Source organism: Lithobates pipiens, unplaced genomic scaffold, assembly GCF_037356315.1.
Source record: "Lithobates pipiens isolate NorthernLeopardFrog02 unplaced genomic scaffold, aLitPip1_a1.2 Scaffold_18, whole genome shotgun sequence".
Taxonomy (NCBI): domain Eukaryota; kingdom Metazoa; phylum Chordata; class Amphibia; order Anura; family Ranidae; genus Lithobates; species Lithobates pipiens.
This window is the reverse complement of record NW_027507758.1, coordinates 583,370,530-583,397,297: the sequence shown is the minus strand read 5'-3', so window position 1 is coordinate 583,397,297 and position 26,768 is coordinate 583,370,530. Positions and strand designations below refer to the sequence as shown.

General features: G+C 46.5%; 1 protein-coding gene across 1 annotated transcript in view; it reads right to left on the bottom strand.

The window, feature by feature from the left end:
* The window catches only part of LOC143986781 (uncharacterized), a 154,645-nt gene that overhangs the window by 107,876 nt on the left and 20,001 nt on the right, over window positions 1-26,768 (bottom strand). Inside the window, exons 3-6 of the mRNA XM_077485187.1 lie at window positions 25,196-25,294; window positions 19,278-19,373; window positions 13,514-13,615; window positions 7,128-7,229 (exon numbers count right to left, since the gene is read on the bottom strand). Coding sequence (XP_077341313.1) covers window positions 7,128-7,229; window positions 13,514-13,615; window positions 19,278-19,373; window positions 25,196-25,294 — 399 coding nt within the window. The remainder of the gene's footprint in view (window positions 1-7,127; window positions 7,230-13,513; window positions 13,616-19,277; window positions 19,374-25,195; window positions 25,295-26,768) is intronic.

Below are 26,768 nucleotides of genomic sequence, written 5' to 3'. Positions count from 1 at the left end.
TTTGGTGTGGGCCTTTTTTGAGACGAGTGCATCAGATCGCACCGCTGCTATTTGCAACATATGTCTCAAGTGTATCTCGCGTGGCCAAAACATCAGCCGCTTGGGCACCACATGCTTGACCAGACATATGTTGACCTGCCATGCAGTTTGTTGGCAAACGTACCTTAAAGACCCACACCAAAAAACAAAGTGGACCTCTCCTTGCTCCTCATCAGCTGGGATCTCCAACCCCACTAGACCTTCAGTCCTCTCTGAAACCTGCACTGACAGGAATGAAGGTGTAGAATTAGGTGTGTCACAGCCAAGTACTTGCGGGCACTCTGCTAGCAGTACACCCACGTCCGATTTGTAGCAGGCAAATTTCCCTGCCCCAGTTGCTGGACCGTCAAAAGAAGTTCACTCCCAGCCATCCACATGCCCAGCAGTTGAATGCTAGCTTGACTAAATTGCTAGCACTTCAACCGCTGCCTTTTCAGTTGGTAGACTCTGCCCCCTTCCGTGAGTTTGTGCAATGTGCGGTTCCTCAGTGGCAGGTCCCCAAACGCCACTTTTTCTCACGGAAGGCGATTCCATCTCTCTACCGGCATGTGGAAGGCAATGTCCTTGCCTCGCTGGACAGGGCGGTCAGCGGTAAGGTGCATATTACCGCTGACGCATGGTCCAGCAGGCATGGACAGGGACGTTACCTGTCTTTCATGGCCCATTGGGTCACTCTTCTGGCAGCTGGGAAGGATGCAGGACAAGGTGCAGTAGTGTTGGAGGTTGTTCCGCCACCACGCCTCCAAAATGCTACTACTGGTTGTGACACACCTCTCTCCTCCACCCCCTCCTCTTCTTCTTCCTCCATGGCCTCTTCCAGTGCTCTGTCCTCGGAACCAGGGGTGCTCCGTAGGCGTTCAAGGGGCTACGCAAATACGCAGGCAAAAAGATGCCATGCCGTTCTTGCACTGGTTTGTTTGGGGGACAGGAGCCACACTGGGGCAGATATTTTGTCAGCTCTGCAGGGGCAGGCCGAGAGGTGGTTGACGCCACGCCAGCTTAATCCAGGAATGGTGGTTTGCAACAATGGCACCAATATCCTCTCCACCATCCGACAGGGACAACTGACCCATGTGCCCTGTGTGGCTCACGTCCTTAACCTGGTGGTGCAGCGGATCTTGGGCAGGTACCCGGGCTTACAGGATGTCCTGAGGCAGGCCAGGAAAGTCTGTGTGCATTTCCGCCAATCATTAAATGCCAGTGCTCGGCTGGCTGAGCTCCAAAAGGAGTTGAACCTGTCCAAGAACCGCCTTATATGTGACATGCCCACCAGGTGTAACTCAATGTTGGCCATGCTGCAGCGGCTGCACACGCAGCAGAGGGCCATCAATGAGTACCTGTGTGACTACGGCACCAGGACAGGGTCAGGGGAGCATGTTTTTTTCTCACCACGCCAGTGGGACATGATCAGGGATGCATGCACTGTCCTGTCACCATTTGAGGAGGCCACAATGATGGTGAGCAGTGACAGTGCATGCATCAGTGACACTGTACCTCTTGTCCACCTGTTGGAGCATATGCTGCATGGAATAATGGACAGGGCACTTGAGGCAGAACAGAGGCAGGGAGAGGAAGACTTCCTTGCCTCTCAAGGCCCTTTTTATCCAGACAGTGTTCCTGCTGTCCCACCCATCACACAGGAAGAGGACAAGGAGGAGGAGGAGGAGGAGAAGGAGGAGGAGAATTGTGTCAGCATGGAGGTGGAGCCTGGCAGCAGTCTTTTAGGGATGATGTACAGTCCCAAGAAACCCGTGGACTTCTACGTGGCTGGGAGGAGGTGGCTACGGATCATGTTGCCTTTAGTGACCCAGAGGACTCCAGACCGAATGCCTCAGCTAACCTACGCTGCATGGCTTCTCTGATCTTACAAAGCCTGCGGAAGGATCCTTGTATTCTTCGGATCAAGGAGAGGGACCATTACTGGCTGGCCACTCTCCTTGATCCACGGTACAAAGGTAACGTTGCGGACCTTATCTTGCAGTCGCAGAGGGAGCAGAGGATGAGACATCTCCGGGAGGCCTTGCAGAAAGGTCTGTGCAATGCGTTCCCAGAGACTGGGAGGTTACAAACTCCTGGTCCTGGACAACGTGTTGCTGAGGCTTCGGTCAGTCACAGAAGGAGCGTTGGAGAAGGTAGCCATCTGACTGATGCGTTCAGACAATTTTTTAGTCCGCAGCCCCAAGGTATGATCGGTTCCAGCAACCATCGCCAGCGTCTGATTTACATGGTGCAGGAATACCTAGGGGCAAGGTCAGACTTGGACACCTTTCCCACCGAAAATCCTCTGGCTTACTGGCTCATGAGGATGGATCACTGGCCAGAGCTTGCACAGTATGCAATTGAGCTACTGGCCTGTCCTGCATCCAGTGTTCTTTCGGAACGCACCTTCAGTGCTGCTGGTGGCTTTGTAACTGATCACAGGGTGCGCCTGTCCAACGACTCGGTTGATTGACTGACCTTCATAAAGATGAATCAGTCTTGGATCACCACCAGCTACCAAGAACCTGAAGCTGATGTTAACCAAATAATCTTTTTTGAAATGTCACATCCCTTCAAGACTGCCTATGCTGATGCTGAGTGACTGTCCCGTTATGTTGGCTCACATTTTTGGTTCTGGGTGATGCCAACAGCCCAATTTTTCAGCCCCTGATTTTTGATGCAATGCTTTGTAGCAGGGCTCATTCCTGCACTCCAAATAGAGTACATGGGAGAGGTTGCAGTGTCGTGGCACCAGCACCAGTGCCACCAGCCCAATTTTTCAGCCCCTGTTTAACAGGGGCGTGTTATTACAATTTTTGATGCAATGCTTTGTAGCAGGGCTCATTCCTGCACTCCAACTAGAGTATTTGGTATAGGTTGCAGTGTGGTGGCACCAGCACTAGTGCCTAAGGCCCAATTTTTCAGCCCCTGTTTAACAGGGGCATGTAATACATTTTTTGATGCAACGCTTTGCAGCAGGGCTCATTCCTGCACTCCAACTAGAGTATCTGGGAGAGGTTGCAGTGTATAGGCCCAATTTTTCAGCCCCTGTTTAACAGGGGCATGTAATACAATTTTTGATGCAATGCTTTGCAGCAGGGTTCATTCCTGCACTCCAAATAGAGTATCTGGTAGAGGTTGCAGTGTTGTGGCACCAGCAAACAGTGCCTAAGGCCCAATTTTTCAGCCCCTGTTTAACAGGGGCATGTAATTACAATTCTTGATATAATATTTCACAGCAGGGTCCGCTTCTGCGCCCACCGAGAGTAACTGTGAGGAATTATAGTGTTGTGGCACCAGCACCACCACCACAACCACCAAAGGCCCAATTTTTCTACCACTGTTCAACAATGGCATGTAATTACAATTCTTGATATAATCGTTCACAGCAGTGCACTCCAGCACCCACCAAGAGTCACTTTGAGGGCATACAGTGTTGTGGCAACACCAACACCTTAGGCCCCCATTTCTGCAGAGCATATAGGGCAGGCCCCTACTTTCAAACATCCAACTTACAAACGTCTCCTACTTGCAAACGGAAGGAGACAACAGCAAGTGAGATGAAAAAAGACGGATGGCCAAAAAAATTATACAGAGGTGATAACCCTTCCCTATGTTTTCCAAAAACTGAAACAGAACTACACGGGAGGAGCTTGTAAATGATCTCAAGGCAGTTGAGACCACAGTCACCAAACAAACCATTGGTTAACAAAATATGCCGCCATAGATTGAAATCCTGCAATGCCTGCAAGGTCCCTCTCCTCAAGCAGGCACATGTACAGGCCCATCTCAAGTTTGCCAATGAACATTTAAACGATTAAGAGAAGGATTGGGAGAAAGTGCTGTGGTCAGATAAAACCAAAATTGAGCTCTTTGGCATTAACTTTACTCGCAGTGTTTGAAGGAAGAAAAATTGTAACTATGACCCTAAAAAACACCATCCCTACAGTCAAGAATGAAGGTAGAAACATTATGCTTTGTGGTTGTTTCTCTACTAAAGGTACAGGCCGATTTTACCACATTGAGGGGCCAATGAATGGGGTCATGTATTGTAAAATCTTGGATGAGAGCCTTCTTCCCCTTATACAGGACACTGAAGATGTAACATAAATGGATCTTCCAGCATGACAATGAGCAAAAACATACTACCGAGGCAACAAAGGAGTGGCTCAAGAAGAAGTGCATTAAGGTCATGGAGTGCCCTAGCCAGTCTCCAGACCTTAATCCTATAGAATATTTATGACAGGAGCTGAAACTTTGAGTTAAATATGATAATATGATAAAAATTATAGACACTTAATTTCTTTGTAAGTGGGGAAACTTACAAAATCTACAGGGGATCAAATAATAATTTTCCCCACTGTAGATATAACTGTAGGCTGGCAAAGAAATAGTATATGTCTCCCAATGATTAGTGCTGATCTACAAGCAGGGTGGACACTGGAATCTCAGCACCAAGATTTGTTCAGCGTGTAAGCAGCATACTGATAAGCTGTCACTCCGCTCTCTCCTCCTATCAACATGCGCTTTGTTAGCACATGAGGCCCAGTTCTCAGTTACTTATGAATAAGGTTCAGGAGGGCAGTATTTTAAATATGAAGCTGAGATCAAGAACACAACTCAAACTAGCAGGAGGAAAGTGCAAAAAGAACCTTAGCAAATATTTTTTCTTTACCAAAAGAATGGTTGATGTTTGAAAAAAGACTTCCAAGCTCAGACTTCCAAAATCAGTCAACAGGAAGTGATTCTACACATGCTTGGCACAAACATAAATCTACTGTATATACTAAGGCATATAAAAAATGGCCGACTCTAGATCTAGATTTCTTTTGTCATTCTCCTAGGTCTTTATGTTTAGAAAGAAAAAGAACCCATGGGGGTGGGATTTTTTAGGCACTACCAACTGACAACGAAAATTAAGAATAATAATTTTAATAATATTGTAGAAAAATATGTTGAATATTGGAAAATCAAGATATGCAAATCGATCATACAAAGATCCTATCCCCAACGCGTTTCAGAGATGAATGTTGTCTCATTCATCAGGAGGATAACGGGAAGAATATAATGGATAAAATTCAAATATAAATAATCAACAGTAAGTTAATGTATTCATCCCAAAATGCATAGCCAAAAAAGGCCTAAAGTGCTGGTGACTTACATCTGATTCAAGTGCACATACATGAGATAGTCCATATTCATTTTAAAAAAGGAGACACTGTCACATGGAGTCATCCAACCACCCTGCCCACATTATCACTGCTTGAAGAAAATCTCTGCGAAAAAGGAATCTCCAGGCCAGAACATATGATGAAAGAATATACGTAAGGACTATGCCCCAAATCAATAGAGAGCACCTCATGCACTAGGCAGGATTTCCTGTATTTCCATAAACCCCCAAGTCAAGATAACCCTTTGAGAATCATTACTACATTTTGCAACTAGCATTTCAAAATTAGCTACCAAATTGATTCCAAATTTTGGCATGTCTTAGCAATGGACCTTTCTTTGGGTCATTTGAGTCCTGAGGCTCCCCTCTTTACATTTAGGAGAGCAACCTCCATTGCCTCCAAATTAGTGAAGAGCGGGTTCAAAGGCGACCTGGGTGTTGAACACTGTAAATACAGAGGCACATATACTGTATGTGTGGTTCTTGTGGCTACTGTAAGTATGTGGATACCAACAAAAAAACAATCCTGCCAGATGGTAGCGTTCTCAAACCTAGACATTTTGCGAACTGCAGGCCATTTGGTGTGATTTATCTATTAAGATGAGCTGTGGTTGCTTCTATATTGGTAAGACCAAGCTCGAATTTTGGAAACGAGCTTACCGACATATTAGGAGCATGCAGACATGCAATCCTGACTTAGCCCTGGGAAGACGTACTACCATTGTCCACCAGGTCAAATTTCCAAAGATCTAATTTTTGATCCTAGACCGTATCCACCGCAATCCTAGAGGAGGAGACTGGAATAAGACTGGAACAAGTCCTAGAGGAGGAGACTGGAATAAGAGTCTCCTCCAGCTTGAATTGCGCTGGATTTACATGTTGAGGGCTACACATCCCCCGGGACTCAATGAGGCGGTTTGTTTCAAGCCCTTTCTTGAAGGTTTTACCTTGGGAGGGATGGAGAAGTGATCTTTTTGATCTCCTTTCTCTTGCTATTGCAGTTTAAATATTCCATCTCTAGGGGCGGCTATTGACACTCATCATATTTTTGATTCTTTGCTTCTTTTTTCTAATTTGGGACCTTGAACAGTCCTTCAATACAACAGTGATTGGATCACTTTACAGCATCTCCTGATCTTCCTGTCCTTCCAAGTCTGGTTGCCGGTGTTTTGATGTGACCTCACATTTCAGGTACATTTGACCATAGGATAACCTTTTTTGGACTATGGATGTACATTTATATCCCTCTTCTTTTCCTTTTACTTATATATATTTTATTACACATTTTTTACAGGAATCCCGTTCTGTAGGCCCCAGTACACGTGGCCTCACCACAATTAGGGACAAGCCTCTCTATTGATTTGGGGCATAGTCCTTACATATATTCTTTCATCATATGTTCTGGGCTGGAGATACCTTTTTTCATAGAGATTTACTTCAAGCAGTGATAATGTGGGCAGGACGGTTGGATGATTCCATGTGACAGTGTCTCTTTTAAAATGAATATGGACAATCTCATGTATGTGCAATTGAATAAGATGTAAGTCACCAGCATTTTAGGCCTTTCTTGGCTATGCATTTTGGGATGAATACATTAACTTACTGTTGATTATTTATATTTGAGTTTTATAGATGATATTTTTCCTGTTAATCCCTGATGAAGGAGACAACATTCATCTCCGAAACGCGTTGGTTATAGGTTCTTTATATCATCCATTTGCATATCTTGATTTTCCAATGTTCATGAATTTGTATAGTATTCAATTTATTTTTGTACAATGTTATTAAAATGATTATTCTTAATTGTCATTGTCTGTTGGTAGTGCCTAAAGAATCCCACCCCCAGGGTTTCCCTTTCTTGCTATTTTTCATGGGATGTGGCACACTTTTGAAATTTTGTATATCAGAATTTCTTTTTCAGGTCTTTATGTTTACTCACAGCCTGTTCGTTAGAATTTGTTTGATGATACGTCCTTGCAATTCCATTGCTCTGATTTTCATGAATGATCTCATGTAGTTCTACACCATTCCTCAGTGGCTCCTAGGAGAAAAGACATTAGAATGAACAGTAATGGTGAAATGTGAACTGTATACCGAAACTATAACCACTTTTTTTCAGTCTTGAATTGGGGGAAATTCAGAACTCTGTTTAGGTTTTCTTATGGCCTTTGTCCTCACATGAAAGCATTTTCTTCACTTCCTGTCTACTTGATGGTTGTCAGATTGACCAGAAAGTGAAGGATAGTTTGCCCAATGAGCAAACAGATGGCTGTACATATACAGTATATAAGGTAGCATGTGGAAGGGTTAGAACCTCTGTCTGGTTTTATGGCTCTCTTTGTCTCTATCAGGGAGATCTTACCTCACTTCCTGTTCTTGTGTCACCATAGGATGTGGGAAGCTCTCCAGTTCTGATAGACAACAATAGAATCTGTACCGAGGTTTAAAGCTGAACTCCAGGTATGATCTGTATAGCATAGCTACATTGGTCCAGCTTGGCACAATGTAAGTATGTACATATATCTCATACTCGAGGGGCAGCTGGAGAGGCTGACAATCACTGTTGCAGCTGGCATTACTACAATGATCAATGCCATCTTCCAGGTCCAGTGCCAAGCAGCTTGCCTTCTGCATAGTAACCACAGGGGGTCACTCACTTGGCACCACTGCCATTCACAGAACATCTTGATTTTTTCCAATGAAGACAAAGTATTCTCTGATTGGATGAGACGCCACCACACCTTACACACCTTCCCCATGCCTCTCCACCTCATCCATTCAGCAAACACCTTGCATTCATTGAAAAAAATACAAGGATTTCTGTGAAGGGTGGCAGTGCTAAAGCAATTGACCCACTGTGGATACTATGCAGAAGGGAAATTGATCAGCATGGGAGCAAAGGGAGTATGCAGTTAGGACCATTTGCAGAGTTCAGTCTTAATTTCTTCCCCGCTTTTTAAAAAACAAAGCGTCAGATTTCTAAACAAGCCTGCATACTCTCTGCCAGACCCCCAGTGCTGCTCTGGGGGCTGCTGGGATGTAAAAGGGGATCCCCATCCAGAGAAAAATGGTACTTGCACATCCACATGTACAATGGCCAAACCAACGTATGGTACAGATATGACCACTGGCCCTAAGGTTGCCACCTTTTGGTTCAAAGATGACTGAATGTAATGGGGGAAGTGTTGCAAAGTAGTGAAACCTGTGCCCAGTCTGATAGCTCACTTGCTATGAGCCCAGGTTACCCTAGATCCACCCCCATCCTATAAATGGACACTGAAAGGAGAAGCAGCACAGTGATGAGCTCATCTATCTGATCTCTCCTCCTATCAGTATGCTTTTTGCCAGTACATGAGCTCCTTGTACTGCTTGTTCCTCTTATACTCCAGCTCTGCTGTACAGGTAAACAGCCTGATGGCAGGTAAAATTCAGGCGCTCGCACTGCTTGTATTAAAAATGCATATAATGATGTGCTAACGTTGGAAGCCAGTCTCCCTCCACCCATCCTTACTACATTCTATAGGGGAACAATTCTATAGGGGAACCATTGAAAGTGTGCTGACACACACTCTGGCTGCAATGGGGGACACACACTCTGGCTGCAATGGGGGACACACACTCTGGCTGCAATGGGGGACACACACTCTGGCTGCAATGGGGGACACACACTCTGGCTGCAATGGGGGACACACACTCTGGCTGCAATGGGGAAGCACTCTGGCTGGCTGCACTGGGGGGGGGGGCACTGGCTGGCTGCACTGGGGGGGCACACTGGCTTGCTGCACTGGGGGGGGGGCACTGGATGGTTGCACTGGGGGGGGGACACTGGCTGGCTGCACTGGGGGGGGACACTGGCTGGCTGCACTGGGGGGGGACACTGGCTGGCTGCACTGGGGGGAGGGACACTGGCTGGCTGCACTGGGGGGAGGGACACTGGCTGGCTGCACTGGGGGGAGGGACACTGGCTGGTTGCACTGGGGGAGGGACACTGGCTGGCTGCACTGGGGGGAGGGACACTGGCTGGCTGCACTGGGGGGGGACACTGGCTGGCTGCACTGGGGGGGGACGCTGGCTGGCTGCACTGGGGGGGGGACGCTGGCTGGCTGCACTGGGGGGGACACTGGCTGGCTGCACTGGGGGGGGGACACTGGCTGGCTGCACTGGGGGGGACACTGGCTGGCTGCACTGGGGGGGGGGACACTGGCTGGCTGCACTGGGGGGGACACTAGCTGGCTGCACGGGGGGACACTAGCTGGCTGCACTGGGGGGGACACTGGCTGGCTGCACTGGGGGGGACACTGGCTGGCTGCACTGGGGGGGGACACTGGCTGGCTGCACTGGGGGGGGGGGGACACTGGCTGGCTGCACGGGGGGGACACTGGCTGGCTGCACGGGGGGGACACTGGCTGGCTGCACGGGGGGGACACTGTCTGGCTGCAAGGGGGGGACACTGTCTGGCTGCATGGGGGGACACTGTCTAGCTGCACTGGGGGGGGGGGTCACTGGCTGGCCGCACCGGGGGGGACACTGGCTGGCCGCACCGGGGGGGACACTGGCTGGCCGCACCGGGGGGGGGGACACTGGCTGGCCGCACCGGGGGGGGGGGGGACACTGGCTGGCCGCACCGGGGGGGGGGGGGGACACTGGCTGGCCGCACCGAGGGGGGGGGACACTGGCTGGCCGCATCGGGGGGGGGACACTGGCTGGCCGCACCGGGGGGGACACTGGCTGGCCGCACCGGGGGGGGGGACACTGGCTGGCCGCACTGGGGGGGGGACACTGGCTGGCCGCACTGGGGGGGGACACTGGCTGGCCGCACTGGGGGGACACTGGCTGCAACGGGGACATGCTGGCTGCAACGGGGACATGCTGGCTGCAACGGGGACATGCTGGCTGGCTGCATCTGATGGGCACTGGTGAGGCTGCATTGATCTACTGTACCATGTCCTCAGTCTCTAACCATCTCCCGTACCATGTCCTCAGTCTCTGACTGTCTCCTGTACCATATCTCCAGTCTCTGACCATCTCCTGTACCATGTCCCCAGTCTCTGACCAACTCCTGTACCATGACCCCAATCTCTGACCAACTCCTGTACCATGACCCCAGTCTCTGACCAACTCCTGTACCATGACCCCAGTCTCTGACCAACTCCTGTACCATGACCCCAGTCTCTGACCATCTCCTGTACCATGTTCTCAGTCTCTGACTATCTCTTGTAACATGTCCCCAGTCTCTGACCATCTCCTGTACCATGACCCCAGTCTCTGACCATCTCCTGTACCATGTCCTCAGTCTCTGACTGTCTCCTGTACCATGCCCCCAGTCTCTGACCATCTCCTGTACCATGACCCCAGTCTCTGACCATGTTCTGTACCATGTTCTCAGTCTCTGACCATCTCTTGTACCATGTCCCCAGTCTCTGACCATCTCCTGTACAATGTCCCCAGTCTCTGACCATCTCCTGTATAAAAATATTTTTTTAACAATAAGTTTCAGTATCGGTGCTGTTAAGGTATCGGTTTTGGTTTTCGGCCTAGTGTATTTTAAATTTTCGTTCTCGGTTTCAGGACCAAAAAAACCATTTGGTGCACCCCTACTAACCACTACAATGACCTACCTATAGTATTTCTATATTGACCACTACACAGCATGACTCTAACTGCTTGTTTACTCTCTCTCCCTGGCTGGCTGCTTCTTCTCCCCAGACCATGTCCACTCCCCCCAGGCCAGCAACATGACTCATCTCTCACGAGGGAGTCTCACCTGCTTTTTGCCTTCCATCCATGATTGATCTGCTCTGCCACACTGACAGACTGGCTGCCACAATGGGGAAATTATTGGAGATCAGGAGGAGAGAACGACAAGGAAAAGAGGCTGCGGCGGGTCACATAAAGGCAGGATACTCCAGGAGCAACCTTTGTACGTGTGCCACCCGACCTCTCAGACAGGCCAGCCCAGGCACTGCACATGACCCCATTTGCCCAATCACAGGGTGCTGGCCTTCCTGCCTGAGATTGAAAATGGCGGCTAGAGAGCAGGGACACAGTATATCAGAATTTGGACAGAGTGACACACACTAGCTTTGGATTTCGTCCCCCAAAATTTTGCGCCCAAGGCTACAGACCCGTCGCACCCCCACGCTACACCACTGGGAGGAGGACCTAGAATGGAGGAAGAGGAGGACATGGGATGGAGGAGGAGGACCTAGAATGGAGGAAGAGGAGGACATGGGATGGAGGAGAAGGACCTAGAATGGAGGAAGAGGAGGACATGGGATGGAGGAGGAGGACCTAGAATGGAGGAAGAGGAGGACATGGGATAGCGAAGATGGGACTGCAAAAGGAGTACATGGGATGGGGACAAGGGACTTTTTTAACTTACTGTTGATTATTTATATTTGAATTTTATAGATTATATTCTTCCTGTTAACTCCCTGATGAAGGAGTATGTAGATACCAACAAAAAAACAATCCTGCCAGACGGTAGCGCTTTCAAACCTAGACATTTTGCAAACTGCAGGACATTTGGTGTGATTTATCTATTAAGATGAGCTGTGGTTGCTTCTATGTTGGTAAGACCAAGCTCGAATTTTGGAAACAAGCTTACCGACATATTAGGAGCATGCAGACATGCAATCCTGATTTAGCCCTGGGAAGACGTACTACCATTGTCCACCAGGGCAAATTCCTGAAGATCGCATTTTTGATCCTAGTCCGTATCCACCGCAATCCTAGAGGAGGAGACTGAAATAAGAGTCTTCTCCAGCTTGAATTGTGCTGGATTTACATGTTGAGGGCTAAACATCCCCCGGGACTCAATAAGGCGCTTTGCTTCAAGCCCTTTCTTGAAGGGTTTACCTCGGGAGGGATGGAGAATTAGCCATATAATTGGTCTCATTATTGTAGATTGATAGTGTAATCTACATATCATTTGCTTCTTTGCTTCTCTTTTTCCTCTGCTACTTTGCGACTGTGTTTTGTCGCATATTATAGCCTTTAGAAGACACATTCCTCTTTTTTACTCCATTTAATCTCTTCTCTCACATTTTTTTTTCCATCTTAAAATCAGCCTTCAGTCACTATACAACCGCTCAGTGTTTGTCTGGAGACACATCCGTGCCGGTGGGACGCGCGTGCAACACAATCATTCCGCAGTGTGTGCACATGATGTTATGTTGCACACGCGCTGTGGGGAGGCCCGGCGCGAGCGCGACTCAGGGGGCTTTTATGGAATCCTGTATGATTTCCAGTCGCATGCAGCTGTCCCTCATTGGTAGGCGCTGCGCTTGACCTCAATATATGTATAAATACTCAGGCATCACAGGCATTGTCAACACGCAGGCGCATCCGAAGATGCTGACGGAGATTGAATACGTTCATAGTGAGTTATACAGAGATCTTTGTGATCTCCTATCTCTTGCTATTGCAGTTTAAATATTCCATCTCTAGGGGCGGCTATTGACACTCATATTTTTGTTTATTTGCTTCCTTTTTCTATTTTGGGACCTTGAACAGTCCTTCAATGCAACAGTGATTGGATCACTTTACAGCATCTCCTGATCTTCCTGTCCTTCCAAGTCTGGTTGCCGGTGTTTTGATGTGACTTCACATTTCAGGTACGTTTGACCATAGGATAACCTTTTTTGGACTATGGATGTACATTTATATCCCTCTTCTTTTCCTTTTACTTATATATTTTTTATTACATATTTTTACAGGAATCCCGTTCTGTAGGCCCCAGTACACGTGGCCTCACCACAATTAGGGACAAGACTCTCTCTATTGATTTGGGGCATAGTCCTTACATATATTCTTTCATCATATGTTCTGGGCTGGAGATACCTTTTTTCTTAGAGATTTACTTCAAGCAGTGATAATGTGGGCAGGACGGTTGGATGACTCCATGTGACAGTGTCTCTCTTTTAAAATGAATATGGACAATCTCATGTATGTGCAATTGAATAAGATGTAAGTCACCAGCACTTTAGGCCTTTCTTGGCTATGCATTTTGGGATAAATACACTAACTTACTGTTGATTATTTATATTTGGATTTTATAGATTATATTTTTCGAAACGCGTTGGGTATAGGATCTTTGTAGCATCAATTTGCATATCTTGATTTTCCAATGTTCATGACTTTGTTTAATATTCAATTTATTTTTCTACAATGTTATTAAAATGATTATTCTTAATTTTCATTGTCTGTTGGTAGTGCCTAAAAAATCCCACCCCCAGGGTTCTCTTTCTATTTTTCATGGGATGTGGCACACTTTTGAAATCTTTTATATCAGAATTTCTTTTTCAGGTCTTTATGTTTACTCACAGCCTGTTCGTTAGAGTTTGTTTGATGATACGGCCTTGAAATTCCATTGCTCTGATTTTCATGAATGATCTCATGTAGTTCTTCACCATTCCTCAGTGGCTCCTAGGAGAAAAGACATTAGAATGAACAGTAATGGTGAAATGTGAACTGTATACCGAAACTATAACCACTTTTTTTCAGTCTTGGATTGGGGGAAATTCAGAACTCTGTTTAGGTTTTCTTATGGCCTTTGTCCTCACAGGGAAGCATTTTCTTCACTTCCTGTCTACTTGATGGTTGTCAGATTGACCAGAACATGAAGGATAGTTTGCCCAATGAGTAAACAGATGGCTGTACATATACAGTATATAAGGTAGCATGTGGAAGGGTTAGAACCTCTGTCTGGTTTTATGGCTCTCTTTGTCTCTATCAGGGAGATCTTACCTCACTTCCTGTTCTTGTGTCACCATAGGATGTGGGAAATAAGCTCTCCAGTTCTGATAGACAACAATAGAATCTGTACGGAGGTTTAAAGCTGAACTCCAGGTATGATCTGTATAGCATAGCTACATTGGTCCAGCTTGGCACAATGTAAGTATGTACATATATCTCATACTCGAGGGGCAGCTGGAGAGGCTGACAATCACTGTTGCAGCTGGCACTACTACAATGATCAATGCCATCTTCCAGGTCCAATGCCAAGCAGCTTGCCTTCTGCATAGTAACCACAGGGGGTCACTCACTTGACACCACTGCCATTCACAGAACATCTTGAATTTTTTCCAATGGAGACAAAGCATTTTCTGATTGGATGAGACCCCACCACACCTTACACACCATCCCCATGCCTCTCCACCTCATCCATTCAGCAAACACCTTGCATTAATTGAAAAAAATACAAGGTTTTCTGTGAAGGATGGCAGTGCTAAAGAAATTGACCCTCTGTGGATACTATGCAGAAGGGGAATTGATCAGCATGGGAGCAAAGGGAGTATGCAGTTAGGACCATTTGCAGAGTTAAGTCTTAATCTCTTCCCCGCTTTTTAAAAAACAAAGCAACAGATTTCTAAACAAGCCTGCATACTCTCTGCCAGACCCCCAGTGCTGCTCTGGGGGCTGCTGGGATGTAAAAGGGCATCCCCATGTGGAGACAAATGGTACTTGCACATCCACATGTACAATGGCCAAACCAACGTATGGTACAGATGTGACCACTGGCCCTAAGGTTACCACCTTTTGGTTCAAGGATGGCTGAATGTAATGGGGGAAGTGTTGCAAAGTAGTGAAACCTGTGGTATTTATTCAGTGTAGGCATGTTAGAGCGTAAAATGGTAGAGTATAAGAAAAACGTAATTTGCTGAAAATCCAGAGATTTTCCAAGCAGTACTTTTTCTACCACTAGATGTTCCCAGTCTGATAGCTCACTTGCTATGAGCCCAAGTTGCCTTGGATCCACCCCCATCCTGTAACTGGACACTGAAAGGAGAAGCAGCACAGTGATGAGCTCATCTATCTGATCTCTCCTCCTATCAGCATGCTTTTTGCCAATACATGAGCTCCTTGTACTGCTTGTTCCTCTCATGCTCCAGCTCTGCTGTACAGGTAAACAGCCTGATGGCAGGTAATATTCAGGCGCTCGCTCTGCTTGTATTAAAAACGCATATAATAATGTGTTAACGTTGGAAGCCAGTCTCCCTCCACCCATCCTTACTACATTCTATAGGGGAACCATTCTATAGGGGAACCATTGAAAGCACGCTGACACACACTCTGGCTGCAATGGAGGACACACACTCTGGCTGCAATGGGGGACACACACTCTGGCTGCAATGGGGGACACTCACTCTGGCTGCAATGGGGGACACTCACTCTGGCTGCAATGGGGGACACTCACTCTGGCTGCAATGGGGGACACTCACTCTGGCTGCAATGGGGGACACTCACTCTGGCTGCACTGGGGGGGACACTGACTGGCTGCACTGGGGGGGACACTGACTGGCTGCACTGGGGGGGGGGGGACACTGACTGGCTGCACTGGAGGGACACTGACTGGCTGCACTGGGGGGACACTGACTGGCTGCACTGGGGGGACACTGACTGGCTGCACTGGGGGGACACTGACTGGCTGCACTGGGGGGGACACTGACTGGCTGCACTGGGGGGGACACTGACTGGCTGCACTGGGGGGGACACTGACAGGCTGCACTGGGGGGGACACTGACTGGCTGCACTGGGGGGGACACTGACTGGCTGCACTGGGGGGGACACTGACTGGCTGCACTGGGGGGGGACACTGACTGGCTGCACTGGGGGGGACACTGACTGGCTGCACTGGGGGGGACACTGACTGGCTGCACTGGGGGGGGACACTGACTGCAATGGGGACACGCTGGCTGCAATGGGGACACTGGCTGGCTGCATTGATCTCCTGTACCATGACCCCAGTCTCTGACCATCTCTTGTACCATGACCCCAGTCTCTGACCATCTGCTGTATCATGTCTGCAGTCGCTAACCATCTCCTGTACCATGACCCCAGTCTCTGACCATCTCCTGTACCATGACCCCAGTCTCTGACCATCTCTTGTACTATGTCCCCATTCTCTGACCGTCTTCTGTACCATGTCCTCAGTCTCTGACTGTCTCCTGTACCATGTCCTCAGTCTCTGACCATCTCCTGTACCATGTTCTCAGTCTCTGACCATCTCTAGTACCATGACCCCAGTCTCTGACCATCTCCTGTACCATGTCCCCAGTCTCTGACCATCTCCTGTATAAAAATATTTTTTTAACAATATGTTTCAGTATCGGTGCTGTTACGGTATTGGTTTCAGTTTTCGGCCTAGTATATTTTTCATTTTCGTTCTCGGTTTCAGCACCAAAAAACCCATTCATTGCACCCCTACAGTGACCTACCTATAGTATTTCTATATTGACCACTACACAGCATGACTCTAACTGCTTGTTTACTCTCTCTCTCTGGCTGGCTGCTTCTTCTCCCCAGACCATATCCACTCCCCCCAGGCCAGCAACATGACTCGTCTCTCACGAGGGAGTCTCACTTGCTTTTTGTCTTCCATCCATGATCGATCTGCTCTGCCACACTGACAGACTGGCTGCCACAATGGGGAAATGATTGGATATCAGGAGGAGTGAAAGACAAGGAAAAGACGGCGGCGGCGGGTCACATAAAGGCGGGAAACTCCAGGAGCAACCTTTGTACGTGTGCCACCCGACATCTCAGACAGGCCAGCCCAGCCACTGCACATGACCCCTTTCGCCTCCCCAAAATGTTGCGCCCAGGACTACAGCCCCGTCACACCCCGCACGCTACGCCACTGGGAGGAGGACCTAGAATGGAGGAAGAGGAGGACATGGGATGGCGAAGATGGGACTGCAAATGGAGGACATGGGATGGGGACAAGGGACTTTTTTAAATTACTGTTGATTATTTATATTTGAATTTTATAGATTATATTCTTCCTGTTAACACCCTGATGAAGGAGTATGTGGATACCAGCAAAAAAAAACAATCCTGCCAGATGGTAGCGCTTTCAAACCTAGACATTTTGTGAACTGCAGTACATTTGGTGTGATTTATCTATTAAGATGTGCTGCGGTTGCTTCTATGTTGGTAAGACCAAGCTCGAATTTTGGAAACGAGCTTACAGACATATTAGGAGCATGCAGACATGCAATCCTGATTTAGCCCTGGGAAGACGTACTACCATTGTCCACCAGGGCAAATTCCCAAAGATCAAATTTTTTTGATCCTAGTCCGTATCCACCGCAATCCTAGAGGAGGAGACTGAAATAAGAGTCTTCTCCAGCTTGAATTGCGCTGGATTTACATGTTGAGGGCTAAACATCCCCCGGGACTCAATAAGGCGGTTTAATTCAAGATCTTTCTTGAAGAGTTTACCTCGGGAGGGATGGAGAATTAGCCGTATAATTGGTCTCATTATTGTAGATTGATAGTGTAATCTACATATCATTTGCTTCTTTGCTTCTCTTTTTCCTGTCTTTTTTGTTTCCTTGTCTATATAGGTTCTGTACTATCTAACAACATAAGATTTTTGACTTATGATTTATTTGAATTGGATTTGCCTGTTCATTTTTTGCATCTTTGCTCAGTCCTCACATATGCATTTTTCTTGTTGCCCTCCTACTGTAAACACTGTCACATGCAGTCTCTGCCATCCTCGCCATGATCTATCATCTTCTGTCACCATATGCCTTTGTTGGTATTTGGATTTTTAAGCTACTTTGCGACTGCGTTTTGTCGCATATTATAGCCTTTAGAAGACACAGTCCTCTTTTTTTACTTCATTTAATCTCTTCTCTCACATTTTTTTTCCATCTTAAAATCAGCCTTCAGTCACTATACTCTTTGACTTTTTTATTTGTTGTGGCCCAATCACATGTGTCCGGCACGGCAAAGATGCTCTCTTTTGAGTGCTCTTCAGGAGTGACATGTTTTTCCATCTACATTGGACATTCCCATCTTATTTCCAGGACAACCGCTCAGTGTTTGTCTGGAGACACATGCGTGCCGGTGGGACGCGCGTGCAACACAATCATTCCACAGTGTGTGCACATGATGTTATGTTGCACACGCGCTGTGGGGAGGCCCGGCGCGAGCGCGACTCAGGGTGCTTTTATGGAATCCTGTATGATTTCCAGTCGCATGCAGCTGTCCCTCATTGGTAGGCGCTGCGCTTGACCTCAATATATGTATAAATAATCAGGCATCACAGGCATTTGCATCCGAAGATGCTGATGGAGATTGAATACGTTCATAGTGAGTTATACAGAGATCTTTGTGATCTCCTTTCTCTTGCTATTGCAGTTTAAATATTCCATCTCTAGGGGCGGCTATTGACACTCATATTTTTGTTTATTTGCTTCCTTTTTCTATTTTGGGACCTTGAACAGTCCTTCAATACAACAGTGATTGGATCACTTTACAGCATCTCCTGATCTTCCTGTCCTTCCAAGTCTGGTTGCCGGTGTTTTGATGTGACTTCACATTTCAGGTACATTTGACCATAGGATAACCTTTTTTGGACTATGGATGTACATTTATATCCCTCTTCTTTTCCTTTTACTTATATATTTTTTATTACATATTTTTACAGGAATCCCGTTCTGTAGGCCCCAGTACACGTGGCCTCACCACAATTAGGGACAAGACTCTCTCTATTGATTTGGGGCATAGTCCTTACATATATTCTTTCATCATATGTTCTGGGCTGGAGATTCCTTTTTCTTCGAGATTTACTTCAAGCAGTGATAATGTGGGCAGGACGGTTGGATGACTCCATGTGACAGTGTCTCTCTTTTAAAATGAATATGGACGATCTCATGTATGTGCAATTGAATAAGATGTAAATCACCAGCACTTTAGGCCTTTCTTGGCTATGCATTTTGGGATGAATACATTAACTTACTGTTGATTATTTATATTTGAATTTTATAGATGATATTTTTCCTGTTAATCCCTGATGAAGGAGACAACATTCATCTCCGAAACGCGTTGGTTGTAGGATCTTTGTATCATCAATTTGCATATCTTGATTTTCCAATGTTCATGACTTTGTTTAGTATTCAATTTATTTTTGTACAATGTTATTAAAATGATTATTCTTAATTTTCATTGTCTGTTGGTAGTGCCTAAAGAATCCCACCCCCAGGGTTTCTCTTTCTTGCTATTTTTCATGGGATGTGGCACACTTTTGAAATCTTGTATATCAGAATTTCTTTTTCAGGTCTTTATGTTTACTCACCTGTTCGTTAGAGTTCGTTTGATACGTCCTTGCAATTCCATTGCTCTGATTTTCATGAATGACCTCATATAGTTCTTCACCATTCCTCAGTGGCTCCTAGGAGAAAAGACATTAGAATGAACAGTAATGGTGAAATGTGAACTGTATACCGTAACTATAACCACTTTTTTTCAGTCTTGGATTGGGGAAAATTCAGAACTCTGTTTAGGTTTTCTTATGGCCTGTGTCCTCACAGGGAAGCATTTTCTTCACTTCCTGTCTACTTGATGGTTGTCAGATTGACCAGAAAGTGAAGGATAGTCTGCCCAATGAGTAAACAGATGGCTGTACATATACAGTATATAAGGTAGCATGTGGAAGGGTTAGAACCTCTGTCTGGTTGTATGGCTCTCTTTGTCTTTATCAGGGAGATCTTACCTCCCTTCCTGTTCTTGTGTCACCATAGGATGTGGGAAGTAAGCTCTTCAGTTGTGATAGACAACAATAGAATCTGTACCGAGGTTTAAAGCTGAACTCCAGGTATGATCTGTATAGCATAGCTACATTGGTCCAGCTTGGCACAATGTAAGTATGTACATATATCTCATACTCGAGGGGCAGCTGGAGAGGCTGACAATCACTGTTGCAGCTGGCACTACTACAATGATCAATGCCATCTTCCAGGTCCAGTGCCAAGCAGCTTGCCTTCTGCATAGTAACCACACGGGGTCACTCACTTGGCACCACTGCCATTCACAGAACATCTTGATTTTTTCCAATGAAGACAAAGCATTCTCTGATTGGATGAGACGCCATCACACCTTACACACCTTCCCCATGCCTCTCCACCTCATCTATTCATCAAACACCTTGCATTAATTGAAAAAAATACAAGGATTTCTGTGAAGGGTGGCAGTGCTAAAGCAATTGACCCGCTGTGGATACTATGCAGAAGGGAAATTGATCAGCATGGGAGCAAAGGTAGTATGCAGTTAGGACCATTTGCAGAGTTCAGTTTTAATCTCTTCCCCACTTTAAAAAAAACAAAGCAACAGATTTCTAAACAAGCCTGCATACTCTCTGCCAGACCCCCAGTGCTGCTCTGGGGGCTGCTGGGATGTAAAAGGGCATCCCCATGTGGAGACAAATGGTACTTGCACATCCACATGTACAATGGCCAAACCAACGAGGTACAGATATGACCACTGGCCCTAAGGTTACCACCTTTTGGTTCAAGGATGACTGAATGTAATGGGGGAAGTGTTGCAAAGTAGTGAAACCTGTGGTATTTATCAGTATCAGCATGTTAAAGCATAAAATGGTAGAGTATAAGAAAAATGTAATTTGCTGAAAATCCAGAGATTTTCCAAGCAGTACTTTTTCTACCACTAGATGTGCCCAGTCTGATAGCTCACTTGCTATGAGCCCAGGTTACCCTGGATCCACCCCCATCCTGTAACTGGACACTGAAAGGAGAAGCAGCACAGCTCATCTATCTGATCTCTCCTCCTATCAGCATGCTTTTTGCCGTACATGAGCTCCTTGTACTGCTTGTTCCTCTCATACTCCAGCTCTGCTGTACAGGTAAACAGCCTGATGGCAGGTAAAATTCAGGCTGGCTGCACTGGGGGGGGGGCACTGGCTGGCTGCACTGGGGGGGGCACTGGCTGGCTGCACTGGGGGGGGCACTGGCTGGCTGCACTGGGGGGGGGCACTGGCTGGCTGCACTGGGGGGGGCACTGGCTGGCTGCACTGGGGGGACACTGGCTGCACTGGGGACATGCTGGCTGCAATGGGGACACTGGCTGGCTGCATCTAACGGGCACTGGTAAGGCTGCATTGATCTCCTGTACCATGCCCCCAGTCTCTAACCATCTCCTGTACCATGTCCCCAGTCTCTGACCATCTCCTGTACCATGACCCCAGTCTCTGACCATCTCCTGTACCATGACCCCAGTCTCTGACCATCTCCTGTACCATGACCCCAGTCTCTGACCATCTCCTGTACCATGACCCCAGTCTCTGACCATCTCCTGTACCATGACCCCAGTCTCTGACCATCTCCTGTACCATGACCCCAGTCTCTGACCATCTCCTGTACCATGACCCCAGTCTCTGACCATCTCCTGTACCATGACCCCAGTCTCTGACCATCTCCTGTACCATGACCCCAGTCTCTGACCATCTCCTGTACCATGACCCCAGTCTCTGACCATCTCCTGTACCATGACCTCAGTCTCTGACCATCTCCTGTACCATGTTCTCAGTCTCTGACCATCTCTTGTACCATGTCCCCAGTCTCTGACCATCTCCTGTACTATGTCCCTAGTCTCTGACCATCTCCTGTATAAAAATATTTTTTTAACAATATGTTTCAGTATCGGTGCTGTTACGCTATCGGTTTCGGGCCTAGTGTATTTTTCATTTTCGTTCTCGGTTTCGGCACCAAAAAACCCATTCAGTGCACCCCTACTAACCACTACAATGACCTACCTATAGTATTTCTATATTGACCCCTACACAGCATGACTCTAACTGCTTGTTTACTCTCTCTCTGGCCACTCCCCCCAGGCCAGCAACATGACTCATCTCTCACGAGGGAGTCTCACCTGCTTTTTGTCTTCCATCCATGATCGATCTGCTCTGCCACACTGACAGACTGGCTGCCACAATGGGGAAATGATTGGAGATCAGGAGGAGAGAAGGACAAGGAAAAGACGGCGGCGGCGGGTCACATAAAGGCGGGAAACTCCAGGAGCAACCTTTGTACGTGTGCCACCTGCCATCTCAGACAGGCCAGCCCGGCCACTGCACATGACCCCATTCGCCCAATTACAGGGCGCTGGCCGTGCTGCCAGAGATTGAAAATGGCGGCTGGAGAGCAGGGACACAGTATATCAGAATTTGGACAGAGTGACACTCAATAGCTTTGGATTTCGCCCCCCAAAATGTTGCGCCCAGGGCTACAGCCCCGTCGCACCCCCCTCGCTACACCACTGGGAGGAGGACCTAGAATGGAGAAAGAGGAGGACATGGGATGGAGGAGGAGGACCTAGAATGGAGGAAGAGGAGGACATGGGATGGAGGAGAAGGACCTAGAATGGAGGAAGAGGAGGACATGGGATGGCGAAGATGGGACTGCAAAAAGGAGGACATGGGATGGGGACAAGGGACTTTTTTAACTTACTGTTGATTATTTATATTTGAATTTTATAGATTATATTCTTCCTGTTAACTCCCTGATGAAGGAGTATGTGGATACCAACAAAAAAACAATCATGCCGGATGGTAGCGCTTTCAAACCTAGACATTTTGCAAACTGCAGAACATTTGGTGTGATTTATCTATTAAGATGAGCTGTGGTTGCTTCTATGTGACCAAGCTCGAATTTTGGAAACAAGCTTACCGACATATTAGGAGCATGCAGACATGCAATCCTGACTTAGCCCTGGGAAGACGTACTACCATTGTCCACCAGGGCAAATTCCTGAAGATCACATTTTTGATCCTAGACTGTATCCACCACAATCCTAGAGGAGGAGACTGGAATAAGAGTCTCCTCCAGATTGAATTGTGCTGGATTTACATGTTGAGGGCTACACATCCCCCGGGACTCAATAAGGCGGTTTGCTTCAAGCCCTTTCTTGAAGGGTTTATCTCGGGAAGGATGGAGAATTAGCCGTATAATTGGTCTCATTATTGTAGATTGATAGTGTAATCTACATATCATTTGCTTCTTTGCTTCTCTTTTTCCTGTCTTTTTTGTTTCCTTGTCTATATAGGTTCTGTACTATCTAACAACATAAGATTTTTGACTTATGATTTATTTGAATTGGATTTGCCTGTTAATTTTTTGAATCTTTGCTCAGTCCTCGCATATGCATTTTTCTTGTTGCCCTCCTACTGTAAACACTGTCACATGCAGTCTCTGCCATCCTCGCCATGATCTATCATCTTCTGTCACCATATGCCTTTGTTGGTATTTGGATTTTTAAGCTACTTTGCGACTGCGTTTTGTCGCATATTATAGCCTTTAGGCCGCGTACACATGCGGGGACTATTCGCTCAACTTTGTCCGCTGAACAGTGTTTCGGCGGACAGTCCGCTCGTGTGTGGGCTTTCAGCGGACAGTTTCAGCGGACAGTCTGCTGAACAAAGTTTTTCGGAAATTCCGAAAAACTGTCCGCTGAAACTTTGTTTCAGCGAACAGTCCCCTCGTGTGTAGGCTTGTTTGTCAAACTAAGTTCCGCGCATGCTCAGAAAGGATTTACACGCCGAAGTTTGCATTGCAGTGTATAGGACGTCGTTTTCTAGTCCTGTCGTACGTGCCGTTCACGTCATCGCGCACGGTTTCAGCGGACTGTTCGTTCGTCGTGTGTGGGCAAGTCCGTCCATGCTAATTTTGAGCGGACTGTCCGCTGAAACTGTTTGACGGACAAAGTTGAGCGAACAGTCCCCGCGTGTGTACGCGGCCTCAGAAGACACAGTCCTCTTTTTTTACTTCATTTAATCTCTTCACTCACATTTTTTTTTCCATCTTAAAATCAGCCTTCAGTCACTATACTCTTTGACTTTTTTATTTGTTGTGGCCCAATCACATGTGTCCGGCACGGCAAAGATGCTCTCTTTTGAGTGCTCTTCAGGAGTGACATGTTTTTCCATCTACATTGGACATTCCCATCTTATTTCCAGGACAACCGCTCAGTGTTTGTCTGGAGACACATCCGTGCCGGTGGGACGCGCGTGCAACACAATCATTCCGCAGTGTGTGCACATGATGTTATGTTGCACACGCGCTGTGGGGAGGCCCGGCGCGAGCGCGACTCAGGGTGCTTTTATGGAATCCTGTATGATTTCCAGTCGCATGCAGCTGTCCCTCATTGGTAGGCGCTGCGCTTGACCTCAATATATGTATAAATAATCAGGCATCACAGGCATTGTCAACACGCAGGCGCATCCGAAGATGCTGACGGAGATTGAATACGTTCATAGTGAGTTATACAGAGATCTTTGTGATCTCCTTTCTCTTGCTATTGCAGTTTAAATATTCCATCTCTAGGGGCGGCTATTGACACTCATTATATTTTTGTTTATTTGCTTCCTTTTTCTATTTTGGGACCTTGAACAGTCCTTCAATGCAACAGTGATTGGATCACTTTACAGCATCTCCTGATCTTCCTGTCCTTCCAAGTCTGGTTGCCGGTGTTTTGATGTGACCTCACATTTTAGATACGTTTGACCATAGGATAACCTTTTTTGGACTATGGATGTACATTTATATCCCTCTTCTTTTCCTTTTACTTATATATTTTTTATTACATATTTCTACAGGAATCCCGTTCTGTAGGCCCCAGTACACGTGGCCTCACCACAATTAGGGACAAGACTCTCTCTATTGATTTGGGGCATAGTCCTTACATATATTCTTTCATCATATGTTCTGGGCTGGAGATTCCTTTTTCATAGAGATTTACTTCAAGCAGTGATAATGTGGGCAGGACGGTTGGATGACTCCATGTGACAGTGTCTCTCTTTTAAAATGAATATGGACAATCTCATGTATGTGCAATTGAATAAGATGTAAGTCACCAGCACTTTAGGCCTTTCTTGGCTATGCATTTTGGGATAAATACACTAACTTACTGTTGATTATTTATATTTGAATTTTATAGATTATATTTTTCGAAACGCGTTGGGTATAGGATCTTTGTAGCATCAATTTGCATATCTTGATTTTCCAATGTTCATGACTTTGTTTAATATTCCAATTTATTTTTCTACCATGTTATTAAAATTATTATTCTTAATTTTCATTGTCTGTTGATAGTGCCTAAAAAATCCCACCCCCAGGGGTTCTCCTTCTATTTTTCATGGAATGTGGCACACTTTTGAAATCTTGTATATCAGAATTTCTTTTTCAGGTCTTTATGTTTACTCACCTGTTCGTTAGAGTTTGTTTGATGATACGTCCTTGCAATTCCATTGCTCTGATTTTCATGATTGATCTCATGTAGTTCTTCACCATTCCTCGGTGACTCCTAGGAGAAAAGACATTAGAATGCACAGTAATGGTGAAATGTGAACTGTATACCGAAACTATAACCACTTTTTTTCAGTCTTGGATTGGGGGAAATTCAGAACTCTGTTTAGGTTTTCTTATGGCCTTTGTCCTCACAGGGAAGCATTTTCTTCACTTCCTGTCTACTTGATGGTTGTCAGATTGACCAGAAAGTGAAGGATAGTCTGCCCAATGTGTAAACAGATGGCTGTACATATACAGTATATAGGGTAGCATGTGGAAGGGTTAGAACCTCTGTCTGGTTTTATGTCTCTATCAGGGAGATCTTACCTCACTTCCTGTTCTTGTGTCACCATAGGATCTGGGAAGCTCTCCAGTTCTGATAGACAACAATAGAATCTGTACGGAGGTTTAAAGCTGAACTCCAGGTATGATCTGTATAGCATAGCTACATTGGTCCAGCTTGGCACAATGTAAGTATGTACATATATCTCATACTCGAGGGGCAGCTGGAGAGGCTGACAATCACTGTTGCAGCTGGCACTACTACAATGATCAATGCCATCATCCAGGTCCTGTGCCAAGCAGCTTGCCTTCTGCATAGTAACCACAGGGGATCACTCACTTGGCACCACTGCCATTCACAGAACATCTTGAATTTTTTTCAATGAAGACAAAGCATTCTCTGATTGGATGAGACGCCACCACACCATCCCCATGCCTCTCCACCTCATCCATTCAGCAAACACCTTGCATTAACTGAAAAAAATACAAGGTTTTCTGTGAAGGATGGCAGTGCTAAAGCAATTGATCCCCTGCGGATACTATGCAGAAGGGAAATTGATAAGCATGGGAGCAAAGGGAGTATGCAGTTAGGACCATTTGCAATGTTCAGTCTTAATCTCTTCCCCGCTTTTTAAAAAACAAAGCGTCAGATTTCTAAACAAGCCTGCATACTCTCTGCCAGACCCCCAGTGCTGCTCTGGGGGCTGCTGAGATGATAAAAGGGCATCCCCATGCGGAGACAAATGGTACTTGCACATCCACATGTACAATGGCCAAACCAACGTATGGTACAGATATGACCACTGGCCCTAAGGTTACCACCTTTTGGTTCAAGGATGACTGAATGTAATGGGAGAAGTGTTGCAAAGTAGTGAAACCTGTGGTATTTATTCAGTATCAGCATGTTAGAGCATAAAATGGTAGAGTATAAGAAAAATGTAATTTGCTGAAAATCAAGAGATTTTCCAAGCAGTACTTTTTCTACCACTAGATGTGCCCAGTCTGATAGCTCACTTGCTATGAGCCCAGGTTACCCTGGATCCACCCCCATCCTGTAACTGGACACTGAAAGGAGAAGCAGCACAGTGATGAGCTCATCTATCTGATCTTTCCTCCTATCAGCATGCTTTTTGCCAGTACATGAGCTCCTTGTACTGCTTGTTCCTCTCATACTCCAGCTCTGCTGTACAGGTAAACAGCCTGATGGC